General features: G+C 36.7%; 1 protein-coding gene and 1 long non-coding RNA gene across 2 annotated transcripts in view; both read left to right on the top strand.

Annotated features, from left to right (window-relative positions):
- Positions 1-13,597, top strand: part of zmat4a (zinc finger, matrin-type 4a) — a 103,345-nt gene that overhangs the window by 43,324 nt on the left and 46,424 nt on the right. The window contains exon 4 of the mRNA XM_055199207.2: positions 7,907-8,063. Within this exon, the coding sequence (XP_055055182.1) occupies positions 7,907-8,063 (157 nt within the window). The remainder of the gene's footprint in view (positions 1-7,906; positions 8,064-13,597) is intronic.
- On the top strand, positions 1,366-1,597 carry LOC141358752 (uncharacterized). Its single transcript, XR_012365165.1, has 2 exons — positions 1,366-1,421; positions 1,521-1,597. It is a non-coding gene; the product is annotated as an uncharacterized lncRNA (long non-coding RNA).

Here is a 13,597-nt window from a genome sequence, read left to right as displayed (position 1 = left end):
ACCTTGGAAAATGCACAGCTGACATGGAGTGAAAAATGATCTCACCAGGGCGCGAGGGCGTGTTGCCGCGGCTCCGTGCACGCACTGACAGAGCGCGCAAGACTCCAGCCTCAGTGAAGAAGTGAAGGCTTACAAAAGTACGGCACGTCTATTAGTACATCCCATGCTGTGTTTTGGTTGGTTTTTATCTATCATATCTATCTAAAATAAGTAAAACACATTTCCGTATAAGGAGGAATAAAATAATTTATTTAATACAAAATCTATAATAATTAAATTATGCTATTACTGGAAAAAATGTCTATTAAAATATTATACCATTATATAACACAGGTTTTTTTATATAAAAATACCTCAACACATCACATATTATGTATTTAGATAACATTATATTTTATCAAATATATAATAGTGACTTCAACACAATAAAGAAGAGTTAAAACAGATATTTATTGAAAATATATAAACATGTAATTCACTTTAGTTTAACAGACCTTACAGCAGCCGCCTCTCCATTATTAAGTAACAACAATCAGCATCTCTCTCTCAGTTTTTACAATAATCAAAAGCTTCTAACTTCATATTCTCTTCATGGAAATAATTAAAATATATTTTCGTTTTCACATATTTAAGCTACTAATGAAGAAACAAAAAAGAAATCTCTAGAATGATATACTCTGAAGTTAAAACGTAATGAGAAATAAATCAGTCACTTTAGGTTAAAAGATCTTACCACAGTTAGTCGGCTATCCGTTTTTACAACAATAAAAAGTTTCTAACATTATATTCTCCTCAAATTCTCCTCAAATCGATTGGAAATCACTCGTATATATATTTCTTCTCACATATTTAAGTTACTAAATCAAGAAATAGACAAAAGAACCGCTAAAATAATGTTAGTCTCTGAGGTAAAAACGAAAGGACCGTTATTTTTTAAATTAACGACTTTTCCTGAGCACAAGATAAAGCGGGTACTCGTGAAGAAGGCGGTAAGCTCGTGCAGACAAGCACGCGCATATTAGACGTGCACACTAAAGGAATAATGGGTTTAATTATGCATTCACTTCATTTCCTAAAAAAAACACATAACCAAAAAATAACCATTAGAGAACGTTATGTGTAAGTTATTTTTAGGTTATTTTATGGTTCCAGAAAACCAAAAAATAACCAAAAAATAACGTTCTGTATAAGTTATTTTTTGGTTATTTTAAAAATAACCACCCTGCAACGTTATGGGAACGTTATTTTATGGTTCCAAAAAAAGAACCAAAAAAGAACCAAAAAATAACGTTCTGTATAAGTTATTTTTAGGTTATTTTAAAAATAACCACCCTGCAACGTTATGGGAACGTTATTTTTAGGTTCCAAAAAAATAACCAAAAAATAACCAAAAAATAACGTTCTGTATAAGTTATTTTTAGGTTATTTTAAAAATAACCACCCTGCAACGTTATGGGAACGTTATTTTATGGTTCCAAAAAAATAACCAAAAAATAACGTTCTGTATAAGTTATTTTTAGGTTATTTAAAAATAACCACCCTACAACGTTATGGGAACGTTATTTTATGGTTGCAAAAAATAAAACCTAAAAATAACGTTCCCAGAACGTTATTTTTTGGTTCCCAAAAAAATAACCAAAATATAACCAAAAACTAACGTTAGGGGAACGTTCTGTGTTTTCTGGGAAGCCTGTGACGTATCTCTTTGATAAATCCAAGCAAAACAATGTATATATTTATCTGACACTCTGGAAGTAAAGTATGGAAACTTTGCAGTTTAAAACACGAATTATTTTACATGATTCAGAATGTTTGGCTTATATTTGTATTGAATGAACCACTGGATGAGGAATAAAATATAAATCTTAAGATGTCTGTACTGTTTGTTTAGTAAAAACGTTAATGAAATGATAATGTTTAATAAAGACATATTTAAAAGATTGTTGTTTTATTCATGTTCTCATATTTATATATATCAAACTCTAATGTTAAAAGCAGTAGGGTTGTTCCAGCGGACGACTTCTTCTATCCTCTTCTTTGTGTTTGTTTTTGACTTTATTGCTCGCGTCGCCGCCTGGTGGTTAAAAAAATAGTGCAACGGCGAGCGTGTTAACTATAAACGCCTCGTCCGTTTGGTGACACGCGCGCGCGATCCGCGGAGGCTTGCGTCGCGGACCAAAGCGCGAGTATAACCAGCCCTTCATGCGCTTGAGTTCCAGCTAACGAAGCCATAGGAAACTGAAATGTGAAGGTTTACAATAAGTTTTAAAACACATGCTATTGTGTGACTTCTCCTAGTGACTCCACTTTAATTTCCTCCAGCAAATAAAAAAATGGCTTGGCAAACAATATTTTTGAATAATATGTTAATTGCATTCCAAATAAATTGTTACGTGTTAAAAATCCTCTGCCATGCTCTCTCTGATGCCTCTTTTGTCAGCTACAATTTCAGCCATTTCAAGCACAAAATGATTCAAGACATGTTTTTTCGGCATTAAATAATAAATTCCCATACATTTTGCGTCTGAAAGGGAAACTCCTAGAAATGCATATGGAATAACGTCTGTCGCAAAAATAACTAGACCACACCTTTTCAGTGCTAATTATTTAGTAAATCCCGACAGTTGTTATTTAATGACAAAATAATGGTTTGCTCTGGCGCAAGCTGTTAGTAAATCTTGCCCAAAATGTGTTGTTTTAAGACAATAATTTTAAAACTGAGGCAACACACAAATCCCAGTGGCTCCTTGCAATATATTGAGGTTTTATAAGGCGAAACGATTGACCTGTGCAAGAAACAGAACATTATTTACAAGATTGTTACGGACAGCCTCAGCCAAAAGTGATATTGTTTTTATTACACCCTTTGCCAAGCATGTTTCAAATGGCTATATAATGGGATACAAGACAAGTGCTCATCTCTTTCCAGAGTTTCCAAAGCTCTGTCATTCTAAGTGAATAAGGCACAGGGATGTGACTGGAATAAGTTTCAGAAACAGTAAGGATGTTTGACTGAGACTAGTGTTGGATGATACTGTATGCCCAATAGTGAGAATGTCCCATCGTCAGCCTGTAAGAATGCCAATAAACAATAGTATCGGGGGACACGTCAGAATACTCATTTATTTATTTGTTAATTTTTTACTCATTGTTGACAAGCAACTGGATTGGTTGACAAAAAACAGAAGCTGATTCCCTTTACGTGCAGTTGGCAACACTGTCACATCTGCAACCTTCTTAAACCTGATTCCATTTATCCGAGTCTGTCATTGATGCCCAAGCACTCTGAAATTTCCTGCGTGCCAGGGAGCGTAAACAACACACTGACTGATTTTAAACCCCTGCGGCCTAAGAAGAAAATGTCAGAGTTGCGCATATTACAAGCTCTCTCGCGCAAAGTGAAGCCCACAAACCCTCCCATGTGAGGAAAAGCACATAATGATGGGCAAACATGCCAAGTATTGTCATGAAGGCCTGCTATTGGCCTGTCTGACTATCGTCTATCGGCACAACCCTAGCTGACACTTTAGATTACTGATAACAATTTTGTAACTAATGTTCAGTTTCTTGTAAGAACAAATGGTTTTGCTTCATAATAGCGTAGTGTATTATGTAGTGTAGAGCATTTTGTGTAGTTCACCCATGATAAACAATTTTGTCATCTTTTACTTACCCACACCAATTAGCAATACAATGCATGTACTATATTCTTTCGAAGCCTTACAGTAGCTTTTTGTGAGGAGCAAAACTGAAAATCTTAATGTATAACTGCGGTCATTTTCTCACATTCATTATACAGTACAAAAGGAGCAGATTGTATGCTCTGACATTAAAGAGCACCAATGATCCTATTCACGATTTTACATTTCCTTGGGTGTGTAAGTGTGTATTAGTACATGTTAATGATATGCAAAAGGTACAAACCCCAAAGTGAACGATGATGCGAGTTATCGTCTCCACCGTAAATCTCTTTTCTTGGACTACAACAAACACACAGATTGTAGGCAACAGTTTACTTCCTGGGATTTATGATGTAGTAAAGACCGACATTATCATAATTCCTCCCGCTTTGGACTCTCAGCCTGTTAGCATTGCATTGCGCGCAAATCTTTTAAACATGGTAAGGAGCGTCACATTTCCTGATGTCAGAGGTATTCAGACCAATCACAACATACAGCTGGCCAATCAGGGACACAGAGCTTTTCAAATCCGTGCTTTCAGGAAGAAAGTGAAATCTGGAGCTACAAAAATGTACGGTATGTGGAAATAATGTGTTTTTTAAACCATACACCACGCGAACACATTGTATTATACCAAATACACAAAATAACGTTGTTTTTTAGCAATGGAATAGGTGCTCTTTAATAACACATTCTGCGTTAGGAAAAACGAAAAATATTCTGGATAAGAGATTATAGAGATAAGTTGAGTAACTAATGACTAGTGACTATTTTAAGAATAAAACATTTTAAAATGTAATCTTCATAAAGTCATAAACTTTGTTTAAAGGTGCAGTGTGTCAATTTTAGTAGGATCTATTGACAGAAACGCAATGTACATAACTATGTTTTCTGTCGTGTATAAAGACCTTAGATAAGGATCTGTTATATTTTTATTACCTTAAAATGATCCCTTACAACTTACACAGCGGGCCCCTTTAAATGGACAATGCAGTTTTTTTACAGTAACCCTAAACTGACAAACAGTCGGGGCCCCACTGCTAGATGCCACTAAAATCTACACACTGTACCTTTAACTTTGAGATTTGTATCTGGCATATTGCTTCCTACGTATAAAGTCCTACTTTCAACATTTTCAAAAACTGATGGCTATCCTTCCCATGCAATTGGCAGTCAATGTCACTGTGCTTACTCTTACAAATTTGCTTTCAATAGAGATTCATACTGTTTGGCAGTGATTTCATTTTGCTGTGGCATGTCATAGTAAATGCCCACAAAGACCAAAACATTTTGGCTGCTCTGTACATTCTGTACATTCAGAGTTTGTGTGGGTGACAGTACTTTTCAGAGAAAGTCAGGTGGTAATAGATATAACTGTAAGTATAATGCACAAATTGAAGCACAGAGTAAGGTCAGAGAGAAATGTTTATTATGTGCGTGTGTGTGTGTCAGGCTTCTCTGCCTCTTACAAACAGTGAAGATCTTGCATTTCTGCAGACCATGAGTATCACGTGGACAATTATTGCTGTGTCAACATCTGCCTCCATGTTCAGCTGTGCTTCTATAATATCAAGCACATTGTTAGTTATAGCTGGTTCATCTCCACACAAGCACTGTATGTTGTTTGCATACGTAAGAATGCCTTTAAGCACATCCTCAGTCCATTTTCACTCCACATGTGTCATATCAGTTTGCACCTTCCCATCGTGGCAATGAGACCAAAACATTTGTGGAAAATGTATGCAAATAAGTACCTTGTTTTATTCATAGATCTGGAAACTGAGCTGTAGGGCAACCATTGTTTTTGATCACAATCAATATAAAGTCTTTCTCTGTGATTACAGTTTAGAGCTATGCTTGTAGTGAACTTTCAAACAAGGCCAAAGACCAGAAAAGTTTGCAGTAAAAGCTTAACAAAATCGCAATGTTTTAGGACAAAGGTAAGAAAAGGGAGGGAAAACAAATGCAGAGATTTCATGCCTGAGATTGTATTTGTACTTTTGGGAAACTTAAACCAGGGCATTATATGCCTTATGTCTAATTTATGGTACCGCGTAGGATCTACGCCATAGCTATGCGTAGGCTGTGTGCGCTCTGCAAAAATGTGACAGGGCGTCCGTTATACGCGGACTGCAAGCACTGTGATTGGTCCGCTAGAAGTTGGCTGTTGCACTGCTGTGAGCTAGATACGTGGATACTGCCTACTATCGGTCTGCATGTGTAAGTGCATGTGGACGCGGATGATGAATAAAAACTGATGCATAGCCTACAGCGTTAAAGCTATGGCATAGGACCTACGGAGAACTATAATAACCCCTTTACCGTTTTGGGGTGTGAACCAGTGGAAGTGTAGAATCAAGTATTTGTAAATAATTTCATAGTCAAGGATTAGTTAATTTTTTTTAAAAAAATCCATATAATGTACTCACCACCATGTCATCCAAAATGTTGATGTCTTTCTTTGTTCAGTCGAGAAGAAAGTGTGTGTTTTTTTTTGTTTTGTTTTTTTTTAGGAAACATTCCAAGATTTTTCTCATTTTAATGGACTTTAATGGACCCCAACACTTAAAAGTTTTAATGCAGTTTAAAATTGCAGTTTCAAAGGACGCTAAATTGTCTCAAACGAGGCATAAGGGTCTTATCTAGCGAAACGATTGTCATTTTTGACAAGAAAAATAAAAAATATGCACTTTTAAACCACAACTTCTCGTCTTCCTCCGGTCCTGTGACGCGCCAGCGCGACCTTAGGTAATTGCCTAATGACATCGAGAGGTCACGTGTTACATATATGAAAGACACATTTGCAGACCATTTTAAACAATAAACTGACACCAAGACATTAATTGGTATCATTCGACATACAACAATGTCAAAACTTGTAAACACTGGGGTGTAGTTTCGCATATGTCATCCGTGACCTCTTGATGTGATGACGTATTACATGAGGTTGAACGGAGGAAGACGAGAAATTGTGGTTTAAAAGTACATATTTTTTATTTTTCTTGCCAAAAATGACAATGATTTCGCTAGATAAGACCCTTATGCCACATTTGGGATCATTTAGAGTCCTTTAAAACTGCAATTTTAAACTGCATTAAAACTGTTAAGTGTTGGGGTCCATTAAAGTCCATTAAAATGAGAAAAATCCTGGAATGTTTTCCTCAAAAAACTCGACTAAACAAAGAAAGACATTAACATTTTGGATGACATGGTGGTGAGTAAATTATCCAAATTTTTTAAGAAAATGGACTAATCCTTTAAACAATTTCAAAGTATGGCTTTTCTCATAGATATAGTATAAATTTAAGATGTTGTGATTTAGTGGTACAGTTGTTGTTTAGCATGCAAGGAGTCTGGTTCCAATCCTGAAGTACTGTAATTTCTTTTTAATAAACCTAGTTGCAATGTTACAGTCAGGGATCAAGATAAAAGGGCCTTTTCAATTTTAAAAGAGCAGCTTTGGCATTTAAATATGAATTTTAAGCAATGTGACATGGTTTAAAGAAAATTATCTGCAGTAGGTGTTACTAAATTGTGAGTAGATGATTTCTGCAACATTATTTAGTCAAACATCAACTGCATTTTTACACATGTTACACACACCTGTACATGCATTTTATGTGTTTCATAATAATCAAAGATACAAATTCAAATGCATTCGAAAGCCTCTTGGCTCCAGAGATGCTGGAGGGGTATAATAGAGGCCATCATTCAGTTTGTGAAGTGATTTTATTAGAGTCCCATCCCAAGCGGGCATATGCTGCTGGGAAAATGAAAGCAGTCATGTGAAATTGCTCCACAGTTACCACAGCTGGTCTTTGATGTAAAATATGCAATAGATCTCACTATAGGCCATACAGATGGAAGCTGATAGGACCTCAATTTCCATCTGTGATGGCTAAATCGAACTGGCCATATTACGGCTAAATCACCCCGGTGTGCATCCCACCAGGAACCGCAAAGGCAATTCTTATAGACATTTGCACTGTCTCTCATTCTTCACTTTGTGAGCTTATGGTTACATTTAGTGCACATTTAACCTGATGCATTGCTGCGAGGTTTGACCTAGAAATGGAAAACCTGCTACTGTACAGGTAGTTTGCAGCAATATCTGGATTGTATCAAGTATAATGTTGTGCTAAACACTTAATGCCCTTGATTTCTTATCTCATGCACTTGCTCAGATCGACCTTCTGACCGCGACAAATGCATCTTGTGTGTTGCAGGGTAACGACGACGGAGACGTGGATAAGAACAAATGCTGTACACTGTGTAACATGTCCTTCACTTCAGCGGTGGTAGCGCAGTCTCATTACCAAGGCAAGATCCATGCCAAAAGGCTCAAACTTCTGCTGGGGGAACAGCCTGTCATAACAGCCAAAGGTACGTCTGTCACGCACGCATAAAACCCAAATGGATTTGTGCAGCGTATGGATTACAGGAGCTCTGTCAGAGAGGGCTGTGTACAGTATGTCTTTTCAGCTATGTGTGGCTGGAAGATCCCGAATGGACGTTTAAAAGAGCCCGACATTCTCATTCTTGCGCTTCACTCTCCCCACTTGCTTGCCTACAGGGGTAATTGACCTAAAATAAGCCTGAAGGGAAAGAGAGTGAAAAGTGTGTGTGTGTCTGTTATCGGTCTGATGTTTTTTTTTTAGGAGGTTTGCAGAAGCAGCCAACTGGAAATGTGACTGTCATCACACGCTGCTTTATATTTGTGCTTGTTTGTCTGTGCTCAATCTAGCATTATGTCTGTGTCATGCAGTGCAGTGGTCCATAGTGTCGGTGCATGTTTGTTTTTTGACCACAATAATAGCGTAACGTTGTCTCCAGCATGAACGGAAAACACTTGGGGATGCAGGCTTATTGTGTATCAACAGACGCTCGGAAATCATCTGCTTGTACACTCACCTAAAGGATTATTAGGAACACCTGTTCAATTTCTCATTAATGCAATGGTGTAATGGTGTGGGGGATGTTTTCTTGCCGCACTTTAGGCCCCTTAGTGCCAATTGGGCATTGTTTAAATGCCATGGCCTACCTGAGCATTGTTTCTGACCATGTCCATCCTTTTATGACCACAATATACCCATCCTCTGATGCCTACTTCCAGCAGGATAATGCACCATGTCACAAAGCTCAAATCATTTCAAATTGGTTTCTTGAACATAACAATGAGTTCACTGTACTAAAACGGCCCCCACAGTCACCAGATCTCAACCCAAAAGAGCATCTTTGGGATGTGGTGGAAGGGGAGCTTCGTGGCCTGGATGTGCATCCCACAAATCTCTATCACCTGCAAGATGCTATCCTATCAATATGGGCCAACATTTCTATAGAATGCTTTTAGCACCTTGTTGAATCAATGCTACGTAGAATTAAGGCAGTTCTGAAGGCGAAAGAGGGTTAGTATGGTGTTCCTAATAATCCTTTAGGTGAGTGTATATGATACACAAATGAAATAAAAGTGTATATTTTAATTTCAGTCAGGGAGCGAAAACACTGGTTTTGTTAGTCACATTAGTCACCAGCTCTCCTACTGGCTGTGCCTCCAAATTTCCCAGCTTGCCTGAGTAGCGGCACCACATTTGGGATAGTTTAGGATATGGGGTTGTTTAGGATCAATTACACAATTCTAACGCTTGAGATGGAAACACAGATTGCCCACCATAAGTGTCAATCTGATGAGATGTAATGGGCATACATGGCAGTTTGGAGGAAGGGAACTAGCGTATTGTGGATAATTTTCCACTGGACCGGTAAAACAATGCTGACAGACTGGTAATTAACTTTATGAAGCATATTATTACCGTAATGGTCCTTTGGTTGCCGTGTTCATATAAAATCCAAGGGTTGAGTTTTATAATACTCATAATTTTGCATTTACGGACAACTTCAGAGTGCTAGGTTGAATGAATTGCCACTGTATTCTTTTTTCAGCTCTGTCTATTTCTCTGCTTGTTTCTCCTGTGTTTCCTGTCACTGACTGATGCCATCATTAGCTATGCCATCTGCATCTGATGGCTAGAGACAGGCGATGCTTGTGTCCCACTCCAAGGGGATGGAGGGGGACCATCAATCCCTCTGACATGTGGCATACTGAGACAGACTGAGCTCAGACCCGGCTTAACTGAGCATAGAGGAGTTCTCTTTAAACCCTGCGAGCTTGTCAGTGCCCTTGCAATCTGTGGACACAAACTGTAAACAAGTTGATGTGTTTTTGCAAAATGTGTTAAAACTGATGGCGTACCGATGTTAAGTCACGTAGTAGGTGACATTTAGGGTGTTTGTTAACGATGCTTACAATTTCTAACGTTTTATATTTTTATGCATCTGGAAGATGCTTTTATCCAAAGAAGGGGTGTTCATAAGACTGACATGATACCTTCATAATCATGAAATGACATGACATGTGCCATAAACATAAAGGAGATTATATGCACGTTTATGACAACTGTCATTAAAGTGGAATTGAACCTTAGACATTTTAATTTATGTCCATTTTGCATTTTACATAAGGAAAAAAAGAAATTTGCACGATTTCGATTATAAGATTGATAGTGTGTTTAAGCGGAATTTTCGCAACGGTCTTTGGTGGACTCAATTAACCAGAATGCACTGCGCGAAACTGAGTAATTTGCTCCACCCACTAACCGATGCAGTATGTGGATGTAAGGACAACAAATTCGCCACCGGGAGTTGTTATTGTTTACAACGTGACCCTCAGCTGACATAGAACTTACAGATTACTCGAAAATTTGAATATGCAGCCAGCACTTTCGTCAGGAAGTTTTCAGCCCAGTTTTCAGGTAATGTAAAATGGTAAAAATATCTAAAACATAATTTGGCTTAGTTGTAGCTTGTTTTGTGTAACTACGGTAAACATAATAAGTAGAAAGTTATTATCATGTTGTTGTTATTATGAACAAGAGCAAAGCAAGCTAACATTAGCTCATCCTGTGCAGCTGTCAATCAAAGAGCGTTATCATCTACCGTCAATCATCTCGCCTCAAGACCCGCCCCCATTTAGAACGTTCAGAATTATGTAGCCGTGCATTTTTCTTCCAGTGATTTGACGACCCGTCAAATCACCGTTACTGTAGCAGTTAAAAGCTTTAGATTTTTATATGGATTTAGTACATTTGATGGCAGCACAATCAACTACATATATGTAATGAAATATAGTGTTGGAACACAATGTTGTTTTGTGTGGACTTCTGCTTTAAGTGTCATTTGTTAAATTTAGTAACTTTTAATGCAAAGATGACATTGTTTGAGATGTTTTTGCTATGACAACTTGACATTAACCAATTTATTATAACTTTTCTGACTTTGACATTGGCAAGACAACCTACCTGGCCACTTTTTACCAGTGATACAAATTGAATTTGTCATTAAGTGTTAATATTCTGTCATATAGTTTTATAACAGCATCTAAATATTTTTCTTGACCTCAGCTACAGTGGTGCAAATATAATTTGTCATTAAAATGTCATTAAGTGTTGATACTCTGTCAAATAGTTTTATAAAAGCATCATGAATAATATAATATGAATAATATTTAATAAATAAAATCAATCATCCAATAATAATAATAATTAAAACCGATCAAAAATTATATTAAATTGCATTTGGAAACCCATTCACCTAAAATTAAATGAAAACAGTACAATAATGGGTTAAGCCATGCAATGTTGGGTCCATATCACTGGAAAACAGTTACATTAAATTAATTAATTAAATGGTTTTGTTCGTTTTTTCTTCTATGTCCGAAAATTTCAGAACCCTCTGTGTGTATTGTGCGCATACATAAAGTTAGTTAAGTATAATCTTTTGACGTGTCTGTTGTATTTTGTTAGAATATTTAATTTTTTTGACATAGTATTAACACTTATTGACATTTTAATTTGTTCAATTTGTACCACTGAAGTTGAGGTCAAGAAAAATATTCATGATGCTGTTCTAAAACTATTTGACCGAGTATTAACAATTAAAGGGACACTTCACCCATTTGCATTAAGCTTTGTGTAGTTAGAACCCCAGTCATGTTTTTGAATGGTCGTGCATCATTTCCTCAGTTGCCACTGAGACAGGAGAAATAAAGATTTCAGTGTTGCACTTCCTTCTTTCAATGATGTAAAAATCATCAGTTTGCATCATTGAAAGCAGGAAGTCCAATATCTTTGTTGAGGGGGTGAGACTACAAACACCCCTTTTCTCGGTCAAATAGGCACCAAATTTCGAAATGTATGTTACATTTTGACTACAAATATGACACACTTTCAATAAAGATTAATGTTTCTATGGGTGAAATGCTCGTTTAATGACATTTAAATGACATATAAAGCTAGGTAGTTTCTTAAGTTTGATAATTATTCTGCTACTTCATGTTTATGACAGATTTATGACAAGTTGTGATGTATTGGTTTATGTCAAGTTGTCATAGCAAAAACATCTCAAACAATGTAAATTGCATTAAAAATGACATAATTGAACAAATGACACTTAATGACAGTTGTCATAAATGTGCATCAAATATCTTCATGGTCATTACACGTGTCATGTCATTATTATGAAGGTGTTATGTCAGTCTTACTGTAGGAACACCCCTTCAAGTAAAGTGTTACCAAATTCTTTCCTAACAGTATGTGTGTTTCATGGGAATTGGATCCATGACCTTTGTGTTGCTAGCACAGTGCTCTACCAGTTGAGTTACAGGAAAATACATTTGATATACATCTACCTCCCAGTCAAATGCTTTCTAAGCTACTTAGCACACATGTTTTTGTGCTGAATTATGGTGTCAACACACTAATATTGTAATAAACTGAATAAACATAATGATTGATACATCTGTATTTCATTTACAATTATCCATTAAACACTTTCATCCAAGCAACTCACAGTGCATTCGAGGTATACAGTATGTGTTCCCTGGGATTTGAACCAATGACCTTTGTGCTGCTAACACTATAATAATTTAAACTACAGTAACAATGTAATTTACTGTTTTGGGTATTATTGTCATACATTAAATTGTGACAACATTTTATTTTCAAATATAAATAAAAAATGAATGCTGGTGGCTTTAAAAAGGTTGTATTTATAGTATTAATTTTATAAAGGTCTGTGATCTGATTGGCCGTGCCACAGATCAAAAACAGGCCGTACACAGGCCACGCTTATTTATTTCTGCCCAGCACACAAAGTGACTCGACCGCCCTGAGCCCAGCTTGTCTCTTGGGAACACTGTTGTTTTGGCTTGACATCATCCAATACCACAAAACATCCTCTCTCCTGCCCGCCTGTTTTATATTCAGTAAGACAAATGGGAAACCACTGGAAGACTGCATGTATTGACCTACATGCACATTCGTTCATTTGTACATGGCATTTGAGGCTGCAACTTCCATCTTATCAAATTACTCAGCAGTGTGGTTTGCAATCAGGTCCAGTCTCCTGTGTAATTGCTTCCTGTTACTACAGTAAATGCCTCTGGTTACTGCTGGTAAATTCGACTTCATGTTGGTGTAAAACAGATGAAGTTTCTTGCAGAAACTAGGGAAGTTATCTAAGAGATTTCAAGCAACATTTCACTTGGTATGAAAGCAGAACTTTTTAATTTATGGTAATAATAAAACATTGTTTCTTGCTAGAACTTTTTGCATTCAGTGAATGTATTTTTTCCTCTTGTGAACTATTTTACAGTTAATGTCTGCTGCACAATCTGCTGCAGGATACAGGATGAGTGTTAGCAATAAGAAAATCATACTGAAATTCCAGTTAAGACGAAAACGGATAACTGCAAGGATTTAAAAAGGAAATGCCTTTGATCCTTTTTTGGTTGATCCAGAGAGTGAATCTTTCAAGCCTTATACATCCATTGCAAATGGATAAGACTGCATGTGGAAAGCATG

Source organism: Misgurnus anguillicaudatus, chromosome 22 (assembly GCF_027580225.2).
Source record: "Misgurnus anguillicaudatus chromosome 22, ASM2758022v2, whole genome shotgun sequence".
NCBI classification, from domain to species: domain Eukaryota; kingdom Metazoa; phylum Chordata; class Actinopteri; order Cypriniformes; family Cobitidae; genus Misgurnus; species Misgurnus anguillicaudatus.
Note: the sequence above shows the minus strand (reverse complement) of the source record. Positions and strands in the feature narration are given on the sequence as shown.